Source organism: Phoenix dactylifera, chromosome 2, assembly GCF_051530095.1.
Source record: "Phoenix dactylifera cultivar Ajwa chromosome 2, Ajwa_hap1_PhDact_Kaust_v1.1, whole genome shotgun sequence".
NCBI lineage: Eukaryota > Viridiplantae > Streptophyta > Magnoliopsida > Arecales > Arecaceae > Phoenix > Phoenix dactylifera.
In genome coordinates, this window is record NC_143191.1 from 31,174,246 (window position 1) to 31,197,524 (window position 23,279).

The 23,279-nt window shown below is 39.9% G+C and overlaps 1 protein-coding gene and 1 pseudogene across 4 annotated transcripts; one reads left to right on the forward strand and one right to left on the reverse strand.

Annotated features, from left to right (window-relative positions):
- Nucleotides 1–637: 637 nt before the first annotated feature.
- Nucleotides 638–13,311, reverse strand: LOC103724359 (DCL-like protein). 3 transcript variants are annotated; one of them, XM_008815589.6, is made up of 3 exons: nucleotides 12,902–13,287; nucleotides 3,619–3,733; nucleotides 638–1,169 (listed from the first exon to the last, which is right to left on the reverse strand). In XM_008815589.6, exons 1-3 carry the CDS (start codon nucleotides 13,210–13,212, stop codon nucleotides 1,005–1,007), a joined length of 591 nt encoding a protein of 196 aa, XP_008813811.2. In that variant the 5' UTR covers nucleotides 13,213–13,287; the 3' UTR covers nucleotides 638–1,004. The 3 variants fall into 3 exon arrangements, with proteins under 3 accessions (XP_008813811.2, XP_089785005.1, XP_089785006.1); XM_089928879.1 differs by lacking the exon at nucleotides 638–1,169 and adding an exon at nucleotides 1,185–1,259 and having other exon boundaries at nucleotides 12,902–13,311; XM_089928880.1 differs by lacking the exon at nucleotides 638–1,169 and adding an exon at nucleotides 1,269–1,336 and having other exon boundaries at nucleotides 12,902–13,307.
- A 6,578-nt stretch (nucleotides 13,312–19,889) lies between these two features.
- Nucleotides 19,890–22,762, forward strand: LOC103724360 (F-box protein At1g47056 pseudogene; annotated as a pseudogene). Its single transcript, XR_015975282.2, has one exon. The product of XR_015975282.2 is annotated as an F-box protein At1g47056 pseudogene (transcript).
- The last annotated feature ends 517 nt before the right edge of the window (nucleotides 22,763–23,279 follow it).

Genomic DNA, 23,279 nt, shown 5'->3' on the forward strand with positions numbered 1-23,279 from the left:
ACTCGGCTTCAGAGCAAACACTAATGGAGTCATCTGCATCTCTCTGAGAAGGTGAAATGGATGGGCATCAGAGCAAGGGTGAAAGATTTTTAAGAGCGGATTTGATGCCTGAAAGTAACGTAGGTGAACCAACAATCAGGCTGCAATGTTCTCTCTTTCAGTGCAATATGATGCGATTCATCAGAGGTATTCCATTGAGCGTTTAGCTAGATGCCATGTAGTAGAGGCATCGTCACAAGGCAATAGGCTTCTCTCACGGCAGGGGCGCATGAAAAACACAAGGGAAGCCAAAGGAAAGCACAGAATAATGACATGATCTTCAACAGATATTTTAAAGGGCATCCACAAGGATCATCGTAAAGGTTGAAAGACTTGACTTTCTTGGAATATCATAAGAATACTGTGAGATCAGAAAGATGATTAACTAGACTTTGTTTTAATTATGGTATCGGGAGCTACTGTTCAGAAATGGAAGACATAAGCAACCTTCGAGGTGGCAAAGGAGTATACATACCTCTTGCTGCACCTCGAGTGTGTGAACATGTGAGAAAATGATCCGTTTTAGCTTGCAGCTCTGAAAAAAAAAACTCTTGCCATATCAAGGTGCTCAGACAGCAACTAATCAGATTCATCGAGCTTCAGTACCAAACTTCAGGCTGCAGTACAGTAAAAATTATTTTTTGCCTCAGATCAGCAATGTCACGAACTTTTACAACAAGAATAATGTGTGACCCCACGATTTTTTCAAGAGAAGCATTTAAGCGGGGAACACATTAAAAAAGATCATCTAACATATTTCATTTCATTACATTGGTCCGAGCTGCAGCTGCTAAATAAGTTTTCTAGGTCGGTGGAACAAAACAGCAACTGAATTCAGAAGCAACAAGCACTATGCAAAACTGGAATGAGACCAATAACTTGACCTGTCCTCCATGTCAATAACCAGTGAGAATCTTGCGTGGTTGGACGAGCAAAATATATAAATGACAAGGTACGTAAAATCCTCAGCCACGTTTGAAATGTTCTCGGATGAACCTTTCTGCATGAGATGGGTACTTTTCTCGAATATATGCTCGAAGACACTTCTGGTAGGAAAAATCTATCCAGACACCATCAGTTCTTACAACGAACAGGCATCTTGAATTTCTGAATTGTGGATGTCGATCAACCTTTGAAAACATAAATCAAGTAAGCTTCTATCAATAACCTAATATGCTCATTAGAGTTCTGTACATCCAGATTTGTGACCTGAAATAATCCTAAATGAATAGGGAAAAACCAGTTATCGGTCTTAAGTAGAAGCACATTTTTTTTCCATCCAAAAAAGTTCCCTATTCTATGTGCAAACAAACATGCACGCATAAAGAAAAGGAAAAAAAATCTCCCACTATTCTATGTATACATAAGCTAGGTAAACTGCTTAACAAGATAACAGATACAGAATGGAAAAGCGAGGAGAAATAAGAGGTAATGTTTCTCAGAAAAAAGAAGAAAAAGATTAGCTTGACGAATATAGAAATTAAATCTATTGAAAAGTAAAATTATTGATGCAGTCAACAGTTGGATTTTGTATATTAAATTTTTAAAACTTAGAATTTCCATGTATAACAAGACACATAATTTCCCACTTATTTCCAGGCATTCTTGCATTTTCATACTTGAAGTAGCAAACCTGCTATGGCTTCCTGGGAAACCTAAGAACACGGAGAATGTGATTGCTCAAAACGATGACAGCAATTTGGTTCATAGAAAACAAGAACACACAATGTGAAGTCTCAGATTCTTCTGCATACTCAGGCAAGAAGTTCAACTAGAACTTGAGAAAATAATCCATCAAGAACAATGCGAAAAAGAAATGCATATTGGCAATCTTTATAAATCATTAGCACCTGAATGCATTTACATATAAAGGACAAAAGATGAATGCAACATTTATTGTATACATCACACAGCTACATGGGTAGCTAAATGGCACTCTCACCATCTCAGATGCTACTCATCATATAAAAAGACAATAGTTGGAACCTCGGTAAATGCGTCTTCCATAGGTGCAACACATATCATCTCAAGCATTTTTTAGAATAAAATTATAATTTCTGTGGTCTTTCCTGCTTTTGGAAAACAGAATATGTTGTTACATTGCTGTTGGCCAGGAGTGACTGGATGTTGACAGTATTTATTCCACCCACAAGTACAAGTTTTCCACTCAAATAATTGAACAATTATTCTGTGCACTGTTTTGATGTTCAACTTGGCTAGGTACAATGTAGGGCAACCAAGTAGCTCAAGAAAAAGGATCTAGGTTGAAAGAGAATTCCCTCGAATAAAAAAGCAGAAACATATAATAAACATATTAATTTTAATAACCACATAGCATTTCATAACCATGAAACCACATCTCACATTGTTAATAAAGCCATGATAGAAACTAACAGAAGGCTGGCACCTGAAGAACAGTCAATGCGACACCTAATTGAACAGGTTTTTTATATTCGATCGTGATTCCCATGCACTACTCAGTTACTCATACAAGTCAATTTGGCTAAGTATTTTCCTACGCTAAGGCATGAAGGCAGTTGGCCATATCAAGCATTATTTCCTCTTGTTCTAGACTCTTTCCAATTTTTTTATCATTTTAAACATACTAAAGGCACATTGAATTTAAAAAAACAAGTTACATGAAATAAGTGAAGCTTAAAAGAGATTGGGGGCTCTAAGAGAGGGAAAATATGAAAGATAGCTCAAATCAAGTTATATAATCAACTTTGAGTTGGTTCGCTTGCATTATAGACGGCTTCACAATTATGGCAACCTCTGTTGGCACAGGGCATAGTGTGTCATTCTTATCATACGGGCCAATACACATCAACACATTAATACAGGCCAGTGCAAATATGCACCCTTTATCATTCTGGTGGTTGTGTGGACATCATATGACATGTAGCACATGGACTGACTGAAATCCTTGGCTAAACCTCCAACAATCCTAACTTCATCTCTTTCCATCCAGATATTTTAAGAAAACGGTCCAGGCACCTTAATTTCATGTTAAGAGATGCAATAAATCAATGTATGTGTAACCAAATGCAAATATGTTATGTACTATAAGTATGATTTTTACTGAATTACCGTTAGTATTTTTAAATATAAGGTCTTTCCATAGAGATAAAATAATATAGGCGGTGCTTAAACACAATATGCACATGCAGGCATTGGAGTTAATATGCCACAATTTTCTATCTTAAGGTCTTCTCTGCAGATGTACTGGCCTGATGATGAAATCAAGACAAACAGAATGTCATCAAAGATGTCTCTGCATTGCAGCACATTCAAAAGGAGGAATTATGTTTTTTAGGTTATATATTCAACATTGAAACTAACTTCTATGACTATGCGATACAATCAAAAATATGTAACCCGAAGGAACACATCAAATAAGAATATCCAATCATAGGATATCTCATGATGAGCATTTTTAATACTTTTGCATCACTCTTGTCGAATAAAGTGGAGGCATTTCCAAAGTCAAAAAAACCAACTATTGGTGGTCTGTGGTTGTGGAAATGTGTACCAAAACAAAGAAAATGAAACAAAATCATAACCAGGTTGTTAGTTTACCATTATAGAATCAAGGCCACAACCAATTTTATCTTCTGAATGTGGATGATATGGAAGAAGTTTTTCAACGATTGCCTTCTCATCTTCAGCATCTAAACGTTCCCCATCCCTGTATCTGTAAAAACTCAAGTATGTAAAGGGCAGCAAAAGTCTCAGACAGAATCATATAAACTTGTGACACCTCTGAAATGGACAAGTAGAAATTACATCAGTTATCAAATAAAAAAAAATGATCTCATGCTATTTTTTGCTTGCTACCTAATGACACTTATACTAATTGGATATTGCCCATTAGCAGCCAAATTTTTATTGCAACTCACGTACCAACTTAAAGAACTCATGTTCTAATAGAAAAGCAGCATTTTCAGGGGACAAATAAAACACAGTATTGCAAATAAAAAAAATTAAATCTACCAGTATATATATATATATATATATCCATTTTTTGTTTGGAGCCAGAAACCTTTGCCTAAGCGAAGATTCAGAGAAATGCATGTCAAGGTTCCCCATATCTTTATCCAAATATTTACTCAAAACAAAAGTTACAAGGATTAGGTAGTAGTACGGAAAAAGGAAATATCAAGCATCTTGAACATCAAAGCAAAATGTGCTCCAACTTGTTATGTAAATGACAAAATCATGAACAATGATATTACTATGTAATAATAGAGAATTATCATGCAACTTTGCATAAGGTGTTTGAGAATGGGATGCTAATAGTGAACTCTTGAAAATGCTAAGATTTTACTTCAATATGATTGTCATTTCATGAAAGCAAAGTTCTAGAGATAACCAGATGAACTTTTTTATCCATTTGTTAAAGAGATTGGTGCATAACATTGTGCATTTATGCCAATATTAGTACTATGTCTGTACATGTTATATCTTTATACTACTTAAGTGGGCCATAGTCATTATAATCTTAAATATGGAGCTATTTACCCCCCTTAGCATTTGAGGTATCATTGCAATCCTTCAACCTTGCTTCTCATGTTCCATGGTATCAAAACATAGATCTTTGTTTTAAACACTACCACGAGAACTTTGAAGTTCTATTTCACAGTGGCTCGTCTTTGGTCGATTTTGATAGTTGCCACAAGGTACTTATCACCAATAATGAAAAAGCCAGATAGCTTTCAGAACTGATGAGAGCACAAAAGTGTGATCTACACGCTACTTAAATTAGTAATATTGCTAATAGATAACGATATTATCGCTGATTTAATATTATATTTTTGTTGGGTGCAGGTGATCGTAAATCAAAGTTACAATGTGCATTTAGTACAGATTGGGTCTAGAAAGATGCATAACCCAGGCCGCGCACGCTCAACTTCGCCATGGTGTAGTCGAACCCACCATTCATCAAGCACACTTGCACTCGAGGGATACATGGCAGCCATTTGGAGGCAATGCTCAATGAAACATCCAGGGGCTTAGATTCATCAAGCCGAGAAGATCCAAAGGATGAAATGGGTCACAGCAGCGGATCCGCAATCGGATCTCCCAGTTTCCTACATCATCTCAGTCGTCCACGTTCACAGCATTCAACAGCCCATTTCGAACGACCGCCCTCCTCCCAGCATCCGCGTTTCAGCCTTCCAACGTCCGCATCCCAGCCGTCCTTTTCTTCCGCCCTCCTCCCAGCCGTCCGTGAGCATCCTCCGTGTCCCAGATCCCGCGTCCCATGCTTCCGGATCCGCGATCAGATCCCCCAGGCACCGCATTCCCAACTTTCTCCCGCGACTCTCTCGCATCCAAGGCCCTGCGATCCATCCTTTCGGATTCCCTCCACGTTCCCAGCCTCCCGCGCATGATCCTCCGCGTCCGTCTCCTACGCGATGCAGTAGCAGCAAATTCTTCCGCGATCAGCTCCCTCCCGCGATGCATGCCAAAGATCCCGCGACAGCCTTCTTCTTCAGCCATTTCAGCATTCATCCGCGTCCGCAATCCGAGATTCCCATTGTCTACGAATCATCTTCTGATCCAGCCGTCCGCCTTACGGATTAGGATCCACGTCCGAGCCTCCCGGATCCCACGTCCGGGTATCCCGCGGCCAGCCGGGATGCGCATCCCGGACGATCGCCTCCTCCGCAATCTCCCTGCATCATGCATCTGTTCCGTGTCCCAGATCCCAGCATCCCATCCGTACGCGTCCATTCTCCCGGATGACAGCCGCTTCCCGTGCGTCCATTTGAAGGATTCTTCGGTTTAGATAAGAGGAGGTCCCATCTCTATCGAGGGTTGTTCTTGTTCCCACTAAAAAACAGAGGATACTTTGTTTCCGAAAAAAAACAAAAAAAAAAACAAAGAGGAGGTGATGTTTGTAATGGCCGGTTAACTCCCTTGGCAAAGGCTGATGGATGAACCCTTGTCATGTTGCTTTCCTCAAGTAAACTCTAAACTTTTATTCTAATTAATTTATATCCATTAGTATGTTTTGGATTCTTGCATATTTATTTTGTAGATAGATCTGTTATGGTATATGTCTATTGATATATGGATTGCTTTAGTATTTGATTTGTCATAGTCGTAATTGACACGATGAATGCTTAAACGTTGAGTTCATGTATTCATTTGATATATTCCATGATTAAAACTATTTTATTTATTTGATCCTTAATCGAGAATCGCCGAGTTTATTTATTAAAAGTAATATTGTCAAGGAGGATTCCGGATCCCTAACCTTCTCCATATTATTGAACTTAATCTATTAATTAATTTCTCTAAATTTCTAGAAACCATCTGAAATCATATCTGAAATTACACTAATAATACATAGACCGTTTTCTGAGGATTCGACCTCGAACTTTCGAGTTTTACTACTTGTGCGATTTTTCAGCACTTGGAAGAGCAGTTTTGCGAACGCACCAAGAACTAAGATGCATATTGTCAGCTTACCACCATCTACCATATCTATCTGGTTTTAAAAGCCTGAGACTGGAAAAGAAAAGTACAAATACAAAAAGAATAAAGCTAGTAGATTCCTCAAATGATACCAGAGCCTCATGGAAACTTATACTAAGAGGTCCAAATCAATCTGGAACATAATTCAAATGGCTTGCTAAAATCAGCCTCTGACCGAACCAAGACATTTTAAACTTATTTTACTCAAGACAGCATTATCGCTAAGATTAAACTATACTTTTTTATCCAAAAACAATTCCAAATGCATCTAACGATCAAAATTACAATGCTTAAAAGTTTCAAATTTAACCTTTTCTATCATTTTGAGCTTATCAAAAGTTAGAGTGTAAAACTCTTTTTCAAGGTTCGCCGTCTCGGTACCGGACCCCATATTGATGCCACATTAATATTGTGTCGGTACAGTATGGTATGCTCTATACTGCCCGGTTCGGGCCGATACAGCGACCCATGCTCTTTTTAGCTTCCACCAATCAATTCCCTGACAATTGCCATTATATCTTGATTCTTTAAATCCAGGAGCCAAGTCTATAAATGTTTAGTTTGACTACTTACTCCTTAACCAAGATTGTTTAGATAGAAGGATTAGAAACCATAATAAACATATGACACTTTGAACAGAAATTGTAGGATAGCCAAATCAACCTTTTGGATAAACCAGTTTTTCATAAAAATCATCTTCCAAAACCTTGAGTACGCTCTGTATACCAGCCTTCTAAAATGGTTTCTCATCATTTTGTCCCTTCAGTTACCTTACAAGCTCTCCATAATCTTCGGATTGATGATGACAAGTTATGTCAAAGTAACAAATAAGTCTCAGCTCCATGATATGATGGGTGTGTAAGAGTTTATATAGAGTGGGAAGAGTAAAGGCTTTAGGGGAGAAAGCCCCAGGCTGAAAAGAATATTTCTGTTAGTCAACTTACTCTTTGTTCAGAGTGGAAGGTTCTTGTCCCACCAATACCAAAAAAAAAAAGGTCATAAATAGGGAATTAGTACAGCCCTAGTTTTGTAGTATTCATATCACCAAAATTAATTTTTATCTGCCTACACCGTTTAAGAGAATCCCCATAAAAGTCGTAAACCTGTTTTCCTCTCCAACCAATGAAGCCTCTGCCCATGAGGACCCTCACCACCTTGTTTTGCATTTTGCATATGAACTCTTTGACGAAGAAAGATAACAATGACCTTCTAGACACATGGCAGCCCCTGCACGTGAGTTCACATATTAGACATTAAATGTCATGGCAGGTAGTCACCTGATACATAAGGAACCATGTGTACAAGGTTCGTGGCCAATTTGTGTGTGTATGTGTAGCCTTATAGCCCATCAGACACATGGAGAACCGAACATGCATTTATTTATAAGAAGCATGTTTGACTTAATACATTATCAGTCTCATGTCTGTGGGTATACAAGATACATCAAGTACCATCAAGAAGTTATACGTCATGGCCCTATAACCTATTCAATGCCGCTGAACTTTTCCATGTATTAGTTCATGTTGCCCAAAAGCACCTAGAAGGTAGTCATAATATCCTTATCATATGCAATTATAATCCAGAAGGATCACCAGACTCGATATAGACCACTTTGTCCACTACAAGTATTCAAGAGGATCGCCAGACTTGATATAAACCACATTAACCACTACGGATATCCAAAAGAATTATCAGACTCCATGTGAATCACTTTAGCCATAACGATATCTAAGGGGATCACCAAACTCGATGTGAAACACTTTGACCACTACAAGTAGGACTGGACAAGGTCCAAAAGCAAAATTCGCCATATCAGAAAGCCGAATCATATACCCAACTTCAGGAGGCCACAACTTGGTTATACGATGTCCGATTGAGAAAATCATTGTTTTGAAATTGGGTAGTTTTTCGAGATCTATAACTTTAGGTGAACCCCCTACGTGGTTGAATCGGGCCAAAATTTCATCGTTCAAGCTCCAAAACGGGCTATCAAACTAAACCTTTCCTTTTCAGAAAAGATTTTGATCGTATATTACCTCTCAATCCATGAAGAATTAAACAAAGCGACAAAAGACAAAGTTGATATAGACTTCGAGATCTATCTTCTATAGAATTTTAGTTTTTTTAATTATTTCTACTAATCATATTTATTTTTGGAGATCTAATCCTATTTGAACTAGAAGAGGAATTCAACCAAAATTGTGAAAGGGAAGACCTCACTAGTACTATAAATAGGGCCTATATAGCCCAATTCAGGAGATGTGAATCATCAACGAAAGAAAAGAGAACTTAGGATCTACTTTCGCAATTCTTTTATCTTCTTCTAATTTTTTTTGAGAAATTTGAGTTGAGCAGATTGAGAGAAATCTTCCTTCTTTCTGATCGAATCAAGTTAGTATTAGAGCTTCGGTCCTCTATATCTATGGCAGCCTTAGTGCATGGTCCAGATGCTAAGCAGTTAGAAGAAGGGCTATCCGTATTTGAAGTATATTGAAAGACAAAGGCAAGTATGACTACCAATTCTATCTCAATGGATGATGAGATGATGGAACGTCTCACACAATTAGAAGAGAAGACAACCAAACTCACCGAGATCATGTCTTGATTGGCGATGCCTTCAACACAAGCACCGACAACTCTATCTCTGAGCAAAACTAAGTGGTTCAGTCATGAAGCAGAAAAACAGATATTTTTCCATCTTCAATTCTTATTTAGCAGGAATTAAATCCCCTAAAGAAAGAAAGCTCTGATCCAAGAGGATCACCAAACTCAATATGGACCACTTTGGTCACTAAGAGTATTTAGAAAGATTACCAGACTTGATGTGAACTATATTGGCTACTACGAATATCCAGAAGGATCACCAGACGCGATGTGGATTACTTTGGCCACTATAGGTATTCAAGAGGATCACTAAACTCGATATAAAATATTTTTGTCACTACAAGCAGGCCGGATAGGTCCAGGAGCAAGATCCGCTATATCAGAAAGCCAAATCACGTGCCCAACTTTAGAAGGCCATAACTTGGTCATACGACATTTGATTAAGAAGATCTCTTTTTTTTTAAAATTGGGCAGCTTTTCAAGATCTACAACTTTGGGTTAACTCCCTAGGAGGTTGAATCAGATCGAAATTCCATCATTTGGACTCTAAAACGGGCTAGTTAAACTGAAACTTTTCTTTTCGAAAAAGATTTTGACTGTACGTTATATTTCAATCCATGAAGAATTAGGCGGAGCGACAGAAGACAAAGTTGAGGTAAAAGTCAAGTTCTATCTCATCTAGAATTTTAGTTTTTTAATTATTTCTATGGGTCATTTATTTTTGGAGATCTAATCCAATTTGAACTAGGAAAGGAATCCAACCCAAATTGTAAAAGAGAGGACCTCACTAGCATTATAAATAGGGGTTATATACCTCAATTTTAGAGGTGTGAATCATCAATGAAAGAAAAAGAGACTTAGCCCTACTTTCGCAATTTTTCTATCTTTTTCTAGTTTTCTTTTGAGAGATTCGAGTTAAGTAAATTGAGAAAAATCTTCCTTCTCTCCGATTGAATCAAATTGTCCATAACCACTCCAGCTACAGCTTTCTTGCATTCTTTCTATTTACACTAGATACATATCTGGAAGAGGCAAAAAAGAAAAGGGGACCTACAAGATACTCATGCATCTGCATAGGCACATGCTATGAGGCTATGCCATTCCTCATCTTAAAATTCTTACATGTTTCATATTCACCGGATTCATATAAAATCTATGTTTAAAATGGACGAATACTCTTGAACAAACTTTTCTCCTCTCTACTTTACTCTTCCTTCTTTCTAATTCCTAGTTTTTCTATTTAATGGCCACAATGAACTCCTGCCATGTAGCAGTCCTTTGCCACAACCCCGTTATCACAACATTCATCACCATCTTGCTATGTTATCGCCTCTTCAGCAGCAAATTTCACAACCTTCAGAAGCCATTAAGACCATGTCCATACTTGACCTTGATATAGTCCAATCAATGTTATTTCTTATTGAGCTAGATCGTTGTCTTATCAATTATCATCTTCTACATCTAACCCATCTTCAAAACCTTTTCCCACAACCCAGTGACCACAGGAGTCAAAGATAGGGCAAAAAAAGTTTAGTGATACTGAATTCTTCATTCATCACCACACAAAACAACACATTTTGGCACATCACCTCAATCATTGTTGTCTTATACCATGATCCTTGCACTGCTATATTCACTGCCATATACAGTTGACATGTCATGCTGCATTGTGATTCCATTTATCTGTTATGCACTTATGCCATTGATATTTTATTCTACAAATGTGTAGCTAGGCCAGGGTCTCATCATTCTACCAACCATGAGTTATCATCTTCTACATCTAACCCATCTTCAAAACCTTTTACCACAACCCAGTGGCCACAGGAGTCAAAGATAGGGCAAAAAAAGTTTTAGGATACTGAATTCTTCATTCATCACCATACAAAACAACACATTTTGGCGCATCACCTCAATCATTGTTGTCTCATACCATGATCCTTGCACTGCTATATTCACTGCCATATAAGAGTACCATCCATATTACGCCACACTGCCTTGCCTTCTTTCAAACTGACTTATACAGTTGACATGTCATGCTACATTGTGATTCCATTTATCTGTTATGCACTTATGCCATTGATATTGCATTCTACAAATGTGTAGCTAGGCTAGGGTGTCATCATTCTACCTACCATGGTGCCGAATTTTGTAACAACAGTACAAAACCCACCCACAATATTACTCCCCTTACTTTGGTTACTGCTTCCACCTCTGCACCTTAATATACCTGATACATTTGGGCTGCTCAGGTTTTGACAATATTCTCCTGTTTCTTAATATATTTTTTCCGTTGTCAAAACAACTTATTCCTACCACCTCCAAATATGCTTGCCTTATTCATCCTTCCTATAACCATGTATAACTCTCTATCCTCTTCCACTTCCAATTTATTCATTATCTTCTATATCTTGTTTTCTCTGTCTTTGAGCTATTATCTATAGCATAAAACGTATGCAGGAGCTATTTTCCTGAATGATTGATGTATGTCAGCATGCAAATTGTGGAGCTTGTTATGCTCATTACTTTTCATTCTGAAGCAGTTGAAAAACAAGGCCTCTGAATCAAAGGTTCTTAGCTATTAAAGGTAATAAAAAATTCATTTTTAGGTATGCTAGAAGCCAATGACAGACAAAAAATACCCTCTCCCGTATGGTGGATATGACGAGATAAGCATACTGATAAACATATGCATTTGTAAGAAGATCAATTGCTACTAATACACTATCTCCCTTTGGAATGTTTTAACCATATTGGGGGTAGATTTAAGATCCCACAGGGACCATTCTTTTGGATGAACAATTTGATTTCATGTGGTATGATAGCGTTCAAAAATCTGTTGCTTCATACTATACAAATGAAGAAGTTCTGAATGATCAACCCCGTTGCTCATGATCAACCCTGTTGCTCATTGATTTATTTGCCCTTTTATTTATCTTCTAGTGGCAACTTCAACCAATTGCTATCTAACGAGTTCTTTTTGGTGTCTAGGTTCAACTCCTATCAAGTTCTCTCATGGGTCTATGATAGATCATTTGAATTATGACACTAAGAAGAAGGCTTCAGAAATATTGGAAGAAATCCTTTGGTTGCTACTACTCTCCTTGAGGCTAGTTGGCTATCTACTCCTAGTTTTTTTTTTTTTTTTACATTTGAAACCTTGATAAATGCTTTGTAAGTCTTGGTATTGGTGTTGATGCATCTGCGCATCCTCTATTCCAAGGTTGACTAGACTCCTAACCCTAAATCATAGCCTCACCCTTGTTCTAATTGAGGTTCTGCACTAAGGGGGCAAATTATAGCTCTTAGTGCAAATTATAGCTGGTCCAGTTGTCCAGCACAATCAAGAGCTCCCAATCCGAAATGTCTTCCATGAAGCAATAGTTCATTCTGGCAGATTTAACTTTGCTTCCAGAGTTCCAGAGGCCATTCTTCAAACAAGATCATTTTTCTCCTCTGCTTGATACCTAAGACCATGAATATGACTATTGACTACCCAACAAAACCGCTAAGGGTTCAAACTTGAGAAAGTATCAATGTGGAAATTCTTTCACATGTAATGTCAGGTTATTTATTTAGTGATGCTCTGACAGATTTATCAGTGAACGAGTGATTAGCAATTCCATGAAAATTCACGTAACGGCATTATTTTACGATCCCTATTCAAATTCTCCACAGAATCAACTAATGAAGAAAAACCCATTTGGTCCACTATGATTCAATACCCCTTAATCAACTAAAAACACTGTAAGTCGTATAAATTCGTTGCTAAAAATACCTGTCGGAGTGGAGTATCTCCTTGGTGAGGATGGTGATGGGCTCGATGTCTTTGAGGATCTCCTCTTGTCTATCCTTCCACCTCCTGTACTCGGGCTGGTCGGCCCATTGCTTGGACGGCGGCGGCGGAGGCGGCCCCTTGGCGGTGACGGGAATGCTCTCGCACGCCGACGCGGCGGTCTCCGGTGACTGGGGCTCGTCGGCGGCGGATAGGCCGGAGGCGGAGAAGCGACGCGGGAAGGCCGCGCGCGGGATGCGGGCGCGGAGGAGAGGGGCGCCTCTCAGCAATAGGAGAGCCGCCGCATAGGCCATGCGAGCGAGGAGATGATGGCGTCTGACTGGACCAAATCACAATAAAAATGTGAAAAACCTCTGGGGAGGAGGAAGTTACCGCCGTGGCCTTGCGTGGATTTGGTTCACCCGAGTCGGTGGCAAATAGGACTCTCTAAGGCTGGCTGCATTTAGGCGTTAGAGAAGGTGGATCAAAAGCAACCCAATGTATTTAGAACCTAAGGCCGTTTTATCTTTAAGATCTTTTCTGCGATGGACGAGCCTAAAGCGAACTCATATAGAGCCTTTTTTTTTTCTTTCTATTTTGTTTTTGAGGTCTTTTAGGACTTCTTTGGGCTGGAGCTTTAGACGACCACCTAAGTCACCTAAAGATTAGGTCGACCTTAAGGTGGACATGTCGGTCGGTTTAGTTCCAATCCATGTCGCTTGGCATGAGAGGAAGGGGGCATGTCATCTAGGTCATCCCATAAGGCGTGCCTCCAATGCCTTCTCTAGCAATCAAGAATTGTCTATTGTTACTACCAAAATTGGATCCAGCGGTGAGAAGGCTCCTAACTGATAAGCACTCCGGAAATATAGTGGTCCCTGGTGCGCTGCTCTGTACATTAAACAAAAAATAAAATAAAATAACTTGCCAAAATAGGCTCTAGTTGGATCCTTCAATGCTTAACTAAAATGCAAGAAGACTAGAAAAATTGGGAATAGAGAGTGCCTATGCATGTACATATGTGTACTTGGTACCTCGGCCTTTGATTTGGGCTCTAAAATCTTTGGATGAATGGAAAGCTATTTGGGCTTTACTTATCTAAATCAGTCCATAAATCAGAATCTAAATAAAACTGAATCTCTATGTACCATGTGTCTGTCTTTTGATTGACTGACTCATTTTGAGCCACATCATTTATGTAAGCTCGCTTTGTTTTTTTTTTTTCTCTCTCTTTAGATACAACGGCTGTATAATGAAGGTGCAACTAGCAGAATCAAGAGCTACAATCTGACACAAAGACGAGGAGAGTGCCTCCAATCTACCGTCCTATTTGTCTTTCGATACACGTGCACTGTCTTATCCCTTTTCATCAGACATATATATATATATATAGCAATTACTAATGAGAGGGTTACAAGAAACCATCAAAAAAGATATTGTTGAAAATAACGACCAATTTATATTATAGAAAGATAAGGAATGCTTCGTACACTCTCATACATGCTCCACATATATGATTCTTAACTGCCTGACATTGGAAAAACCTTCTATTCCTCTCCCATATATCACGATGAGTATGAAGAGGACTTTGCACCCCATGACCTGACCTAAAGTTCTCCAACACGACATCCCATTCCATCTTGAAGGAGATCAACCAAGCATCAAATTACATCCTAAAGCATTATTGGTATATCTGTTCTCTAGCATGACAGTAATTCCACCCTAAAGAATGCTTGTCGACGTACTCAATTATATATTTTCTATGCAATCAATTTTTATTGTTGTTTTTTCACTTATGGGTTATTGCTTCCAGCTTCTTCATAGTATTTTTTCTCTGCAATATTCATACTCTACTAGAAAACTTAATTTCTTTTCCTACGGCATCAAAGCTGGTTTTCTTGATTAGCTATATATCTATCTATTTTATTTGGCATGCCTGCAATCCTCGATCCATAAACTTATGTTTTTCATGAATCAAGATTCATGTTTGATTTACAAATAGTTTAGTGCTGGGGTAGGCTATGATATTGTATATCTCATTAGTCTATACAAATGAGCTATTAGGAAAAAGAAGAAATGGTTTAGCACATACAATACAAAATATTTAAAACTCTAACCATGCAAAGTTGCAACCTCTATTGTCTCTTGCATTATATATACTTTTTAAACAAAGTTGCGAGAGGTCTTACATCTTCTCAAGTCCAGCGCTGCTGCTTATCTTTTGTATCAATCTCAACTATTTCTTCTCCACAATCTGGATATTGGAAGGAATCATGATTACGCTTCCACTAAATTTTTTCATCCACCATGCATCGCTAATGCCTACGCTTTTCTGGGCCGCATTGAATTATATTGCAACAGGCATGGAGAATAATGAAATAAGAAGGTAAAAAAAAAGAACAAGTGTATATAATATTTATATGATTCGATCTATTGACCTACATCCATGGGCAGAGACTATATGAAAGCTTCACCATAAAAAAACTAGAGATTACGAAGTATAAAATTTTCTCACAAATCCAAGCCTCCAATACACCCAATCTCTATGATACTCAATTGATCTCTTTCCTTAGGATAAGAGATAAATATAATAAAGTAAGTTGATAGACTTGAACTGATGTTCTAAGTAGCTTTGGACTTGAACTAGTGTCTTATGTCATTTTGGACTCGATTTTCTTGAATTTGTAAACTCAGAGTATACTCGACAAATCTCTTCTTTGGCTTGAATTTCCCAAAATAAATATATTGAAACTTTTTTCACCATCTCTTCCATACCTACCCCTAAGGGCATCAACCTCTGTAAACACCAACAAGTCCAAGCAATGCTTGAACTTGTCAATTGAAAGCAGCTTAATCTCTTCATCCATGGTTGTGACCCATTTTGTAGATTCCTTGCTATGAATTGCATCCTGATATGAGGAAGGTTCCTTACCCTTAATATTCTCAACTACTGCAAAAGCATAAGCAACAATGTCTACATATCGTGAAGGTGATCTAATCTGCCTTCCCCCTGCTAGTAGCAATATTATATTGCCATTGTTGTTGGGACGTATCATCATGTATAGAATCCTGTATATTTGTCTCATTAGGCTGAACTAAGAGTTTTGTAATACTCTCCCTGGAGCTTCAACATCAAACTCCAGCTGTTTACTAACACCATGATCTACACTTGCACTGTCAATGGATTTCTTGTTCTCGTTTAACATAGCAGTCCCATCAAAACTAACATCTCCACTAATAATAAGTTTGGATGACTTGGAATAATCTGTACACCACAATCTATATATGTTCACCCTATTTTCATAACCTAGGACTATGCATCTTCTTGCCCTCAGTTCAAGTTTACCATCGTTCATATGAACATATGCATGGCAACCAAATATTATCAAATTGGAATAATTAATAGAGTAACTGGAGCATACCTATGCGGAATCTTGCACTCAATTACAATTAATGGAGACCGATTTATCACGTGCCATACTATACTAATTATTTTAGCTTGGAAAGTTTTGCCAAGTCCAACATTTGAGAGTATACCGCGAACTCTCTCCATGAGTGTCTTATTCATCCATTCTGCAACTCCATTCTGCTGTGATGCTCCTTGTACAGTATGGTGTTTCACTATACCTTCATTCTTGCAGCACTTGTCAAATTTGCCTGAACCGTACTCCAAGCCATAATCAGTTCTCAATGTTTTAATCTTCTATCCGGTCTACTTTTCAACCAAGGTTTTTCACTACTAAATTTAACAAACACTTCATCCTTGTGTTTCAGAAACTACATCCAAAACTTTCTAAAACAATCATCAATAAACATCAAAAATAATGATGTTCACTCATTGAAGCAACCGAAGAGGGACCCCAAAGGTCTGAATGAATCTTTTTATCGAAGGATCAGAAAAAAATCGGTCCGAAACTATTGCGGGAATGATTTGGAAGATCCAAAACTAAAAATAGCGGTATTTGCTAGCAACAATATAATGGAGGCAATCAATCAATATAGATTGATCCAAAATCTGATTCAAATCCAATATAGCACCTATGGGTACATAAGAAATGTATCGAATCGATTCTTTTTAATGAATAGATCCGATCACAACTTCGAATATGGAATTCAAAGGGATCGAATAGGAAATGATACTTTGAATTATATAACTATAATGAAATATACGATCAACCAACATTTATCGAATTTGAATGGATGTAACTCAATATGTCCTTGGTACTGTGAATACTGGTACCGAACTTTGCCTTGCACTACTTGTCGAATACACAATTTTCACAAAAGTCCAGGTTTCCTATCTTCATACCATCAAGCAGCCCTCTCTTGGACAAAATCATCATTCCTCTCTCACTCATATGCTCTAAATGCATATGCCATAACAGGGTAGCATTCGTATCGGATAACCCTAATGATGAAGAAATCATTGCATTACCAGTTATTCTTTTACCTAGTACGTGATACAAGTCATTAACCAACTTTTTCTTCATCACTATAAGGGCTTCGTTAAAGACTTTTAGCAAACAATTCTCATCAGTATACTTATACCTTTAAAAATCTAGAGTACCCAAGAAAATTAGATTTTTTTTTTTAATTCCATAACATGCTAAACTTTCTAAGGTCATCACAGTACCATCATACATCTCAATTCAAATTGTTCCAATACCAACAATCGCAATGAATTTATTGTCTCCCAACATATCATTTCCTTCTCTCTGATAGGTAGAAAACCAATCTCTATTAGAAGTCATATAAAAGGAATAACCAAAATCAAGAATCCACTCTTTTCTAAAGCTGCTGACATTGACTGACATAACCTCACTACTAATATCATTGGAATTTTTCTGTGCCATGCTAACATTAGCTTCAAAGACAGTCTTTCTCTTTTTTACTTTTTAATTTTCTCTCTGGACAAAGTCTTCTAATATTACCTTCATGAGGCTTCATCATGACAGTGAAAACAACATATGTTTTGATGTTTCACTTTGATCTAGACTTGCCCCTATTGCCAGAACTTTTTTCCTTGCTCTTACCTCTAGCAATCAAACATTCTTCTTGATTCTCCAAATACCTCCCGAAGTCCTTTTTCTTCAAATATTTAGATTATAAGGAATCTCTTACATCACTAAATAAAAGAGATTCTCTACCATGCAACATGGTATCAACGAAGTTCTCTTAAGAGGGTGGTAGTGTCCACGATAAAATAAGAGCATGATCTTCATCATCAATTGGTACACTGATATTTTTAAATCTAAAATAGCTTTACCGAATTCCTCTATATGATATTTTACGAGCGCACTTCTTTCATGCGTAGGTGGTAGAGTCGATGCTTCAAGTATAATATGTTTGTAAGTGACTTGGTCATGTATATACTCTCCAATTTTAACTATAGTCGAACTACTGCCTTTTCTTCAATAACTTCTCGGAGTATCTTGTCTACTAAATATAATTGAATTGTACTATGTGCCTTCGCTAACATCTCCTCCTTATCTCCATTGGACATTCTATATGATAACTTATCCTTGCCTTCTAATGCTTTTTATAGCTCTTGTTGTACCAAAAGGACTCACATTTTAATCTGTCGGATGCTGAAATTGTTCGCGCCATTGAACTTATCGTTCTCAAATTTTGCCCTCGTCATCGCGAAACTCTAATAAAAAAGGCTAAGGCTCTGATACTACTTCTTCAGCAGGCAAAAAGAATAACGAAACAAGAAGAACAAAAAGAAAAGAACAAGAGAAGAACAATAGAACATACTATTTATATAGTTTGATTTATTGATCTATGTGCACAGACAGAAACGATACAAAATTTAACTAATAAAAACTAGAAATTATAGAGTGCAATTTCTTTTCATAAGTTCAAATCTCCAATACATTCATCTTTCGAATATTCAATAAAGTTATAAGAAATATATATAATAAAGTAAGTCGATATAGAATTAAACTGATCTTCCAGATAGATTTGAATTTAAACCGGTATCTTATATATCATTATGGATTCGATTTTTTAGATACTGAAAACTCAAGGTATGCTCTACAAATCCAACCGTCAGAAAGTTCCGGTCCAGTCTACGAAACTTCTGAAACCCCGAAGAGATCCATTGTATCAGACCCAGTCAGTCCAATCCAGTCGGCAATGTTACATTGTGGTCTGTGAAATAGAAGGTCCAATCCAGACGGCAATGTTACATTGTGGAGCAGAAGGGACCGTACTCCAATGGTGGAACAATAGAAGATTTGACCCATCACATAGTATACTTTTCTTTAGGCCATTCATGGGAATAAAGCCACGACCATGACAGGCCCTAAGCGTCCTTCCACTACCCGTAGCCTCGGAAATCATATGATCCAAGACGGGCGACTTCGTTTTGGACCACAGCGCGAGTTAGAAAGCTAAATAACACTGAGTGGAGGATGACGAGAGGCGGTGGCCAGGAAAAGGTTCCAACACCCGGCGGCCCAATCAAATGCCGGATTGGTGCTTGCAATTGTGTGGTGTTTTGAAGGGGGTGATGTATCATCAAAAAATGAACGGTTATCTTATTTAATAGCTGTCTATTTTCTAACCGCCCCACCTCAAGGAATCCCATGGTCATACAGGGTTATAAAATTCCATGTGAGCCTTTCGCATTACAATAGTATCTGTTTTATATATAAGTCCCACTTATACAATATGATCATTTTCGAGTATAAATTGCTAGTTTTTTTTATATAAATCCCATATTTGGGTTAAAATCTGGCCTTACTCCACAGTATGACCTATGTTGTCCATGTATCTTATTCTCTCTCTATATATAAGCTATACAATGCATGTATGAATACATCCAATAAAATTTAAAAAAAAAATAATTTTATGGAGTGCTCGAGGCAACTCCCCCTTCTCTTCTCTGACCACAGAAGACTTCCTGAGTGGTTAGACCACCCACTCGGCAGCTTCGTTGGCTCGTTCTATTTCTTAAAAAGGGGTAGAAAACAAATCCTTCACCAACTTACAGGGCATGCAATTGGAATTTGGAAGCTACATCTTAGACTATAATTTGTTGTTAAACCAACGGAACCACCATGACAGCCACACATGGTTGGATTGGCTTCTCTTCCAATTTATTCAGCACTGCTGCGCCGGGGAAAAGACTTTGATGATCGAGAATCTTCTCCTGGTCGTGGACCGGCCTTGCATTTCATGGCTTCCACCCGTCCATTTTCTAAACGAAAAGCAAGCAAGCTCCCATGATCACACCTGGCGCCCCCCTTTCTCCTTTCCCCCCACTAACTCCTCTCTTCATTACATGGCTGCTTCGTGTATGATTGCAATCCCGCCGCGCGCGGCAGGCGTTTGAAGGAATGCTGCAGTTGGAATCAACCAACACGGTTTCTTTATTCTCTTTTTTTTTTTTTTGTCTAAATTCCATGCTTGCACGCATCTCAAGCCCTTCTTTGAGATGTGTGTGCACAGACCCAAACTATTAAATTGGGTAGACTCAATTAACTGGTGTTAGTACTTGCACGTCTCAGAAACCAAAGAGTTGCTTAACGGGGAAGGCTAAGCTGCAACCACGGTGCATTTGGGTTGATAGCTAGTGCCGCGTCAATGCACGCCATGCTGACCATCGTATGTCGCAATTAGTGGCGTCCACGCGCATGATTTCGTTGACGGGTCCCTTCCGTTCTCCCCCTACCATCACGTCCGTCCATCTTCCATCGTCCATCGTGGATATAAAATCCCAGATTGGGAAGCGTGAAGAGAGAGAGAGATCTCCTTATAATTAAAGTAACAAAATAAGCAAGAAAAACGAAAACAAAAAAACTGAATTTAATACCCAGTTCAAGTCCGGTTTCTGCTCCGTGCAGAGACGGTGGCGGACGCAGCGGCGGATCCCGACAGAGAGAAGAAAAAAAAACCGATCCGAGAAAGAGCGAGCGAGCGGGCGGGCGAGAGCCCATGCCTCTTTGTCCGCCTCCTCCGGCATAGGATAAGTTAACGTTTGCCGTGGATGGGCCAGTCCTCCTCCACCCCCTGCCACCGCCGCCCGAAACCCCCCTTCGCCGCTCCCCGGCCGTCCGCCACGATGATCCCGGAGGCCGCCATCTCCACAGACTCCACCGGCTCCGTGTGGGACCACACGGCCGACCTCCCCGACGAGTGCCTCGCCCTCATCTTCCAGTCCCTCGGCTCTGGCGACCGCAAGCGGTGCTCCCTCGTCTGTCGTCGGTGGTTAGCCGTCGAGGGCCAGAGCCGCCACCGCCTTTCCCTCGACGCCCGTGCCGCCCTCCTGGAGGTCGCACCCTCCGTCTTCGCCCGCTTCGACGCTGTCTGCAAGCTCGCCCTCAAGTGCGACCGCCGCTCCGATAGCATCGGCGACGAGGCCCTCGCTCTCATCTCCGTCCGCTGCCCCAATCTCACCCGCCTCAAGCTCCGCGCCTGCCGCGCCATCACGGAGCGTGGGATGGCCGCCCTCGCCAAGCACTGCCCTAACCTCCGCAAGCTCTCCTGTGGCTCCTGCACCTTCGGCGCCAAGGGCGTCGAGGCCGTCCTCCGGGGGTGCGCCCTCCTCGAGGAGCTCTCCATCAAGCGCCTCCGCGGCCTCTCCGACGCCTCCGCCGACCCCGTGAGCCCCGGCGCTGCCGCCACCTCCCTCCGCTCTGTCTGCCTCAAGGAGCTCTACAACGGCCAGTGTTTCGCCCCCCTCATCGCCGGCAGCCCCAACATCAAGATTCTCAAGCTCTCCCGATGTTCCGGCGACTGGGACCGGCTCCTCGCGGCTATCGCTGACGGCGTCCCGGGGATTGTTGAGATCCACCTCGAGAAGCTCCAGCTCAGTGACCGTGGCCTCGCCGCCCTCTCCTTCTGCGCCGATCTCGAAGTCCTCCACCTTGTGAAGATCCCCGAATGCACCGATGCTGGTCTCGCGACCCTCGCCGACAAGTGCCGTCTCCTCCGGAAGATCCACATCGACGGATGGAAGACGAACCGGATCGGCGACGAAGGCCTCATGGTCGTGGCCCGGCGGTGCCCCAACCTTCAGGAGCTGGTCCTGATCGGGGTCAATCCGACGACTTTAAGTTTGGGGCTCATCGCCAGTAATTGCCGTAACCTGGAGCGCCTCGCTCTCTGTGGCAGCGAGACCTTTGGGGACGCCGAGATGTCCTGCATCGCTGCCAAATGTACGGCTTTGAAGAAGCTCTGCATCAAAGGATGCCCGGTCTCGGACCAGGGGATGGAGGCCCTCGCGGAGGGGTGCCCGAAGCTGGTGAAGGTGAAGGTGAAGAAGTGCCGGGGGGTGACGCCAGAATTTGTTGAGTGGTTAAGAGCGAGCAGGGCAACACTGGCTGTCAACTTGGATATTGTTAGCCAAATTGAGCAACCAGATGCGACATTAAGTGAGAGTGGAATTCTAGATAATGGCAGCGAGCTGCTTCCAGCGATGGTGGATCAGATGGCCTCTGTGGAGCTTCCGTCGAGCAGTAATGGTCGATCATGTCCATGGAAGGCTAGGATGGGCTTTCTGGTGGGGAGGAATTTCTTCGCCTCCACTTTCAGGCGATGGTCCCATGGGAGCAGCAATCCACATCGCTCATGAAAAAAGGGAAAGAGAAGAACTCTTTCGTTCGCTGTTTACATTCTTAGTATATGCATCTGTATGTTAATTAGCTTCTTCATAATTTAGGCTGTAGCTCTATCATTATTGTTGGTGATAAGCTGTTCGCTGCTGTCTTCTGGAATTGAATTATAGGTAGTTTTGTCGCTTAAAGTGGTCGATCATTACTTTTTTCTGGCATCCTTTTCCCACCTTGGTCTATGAATTGTTTGTGTTATGTTTATTCAGACTTTTTATGTTTATAATGGCACTACCTTTCATATTCATTGGCAAGTCTAACTCTACAATCTGGAAAAGTCATTCTTTTCCCAACTTTTTGCTTATATACTGCGGTTATTTTGAATGCATGAAGAACCTAGTTCAACATGATGCTAGTTACACTAATTGCAACAGGTTTAAAGTGATGATGTCAGATCCTTTAGTGCAAGGAAGATGGATTGGATATGGTTAATTTGTTTAGCTGTTTGAACAAGAAATATTTGCCGCTTGTATGAACACCTTCTTTGGAATCCATGAAGGATCCATGAGGCATAGCATTTTGAAGTTTTTAGTTGTTATGGTACCTGATTTTACTAGGCACGATGTATTAAATTTTAAAGTCTTATTTTTTGTATGATGAACAGTTGTAACGACTTCTAAGAAGATTTAGCAATTCTCTATCATATCTCTTTCCTGGGAACATGAAAAAAGACTTTTGAGTGAGCAAAAGAGATTTATTGAATTCACTTTCTCGCTCTGACTTCAACAATTTTAAAGTTACGGCTATCCAGAAACATGATGTCA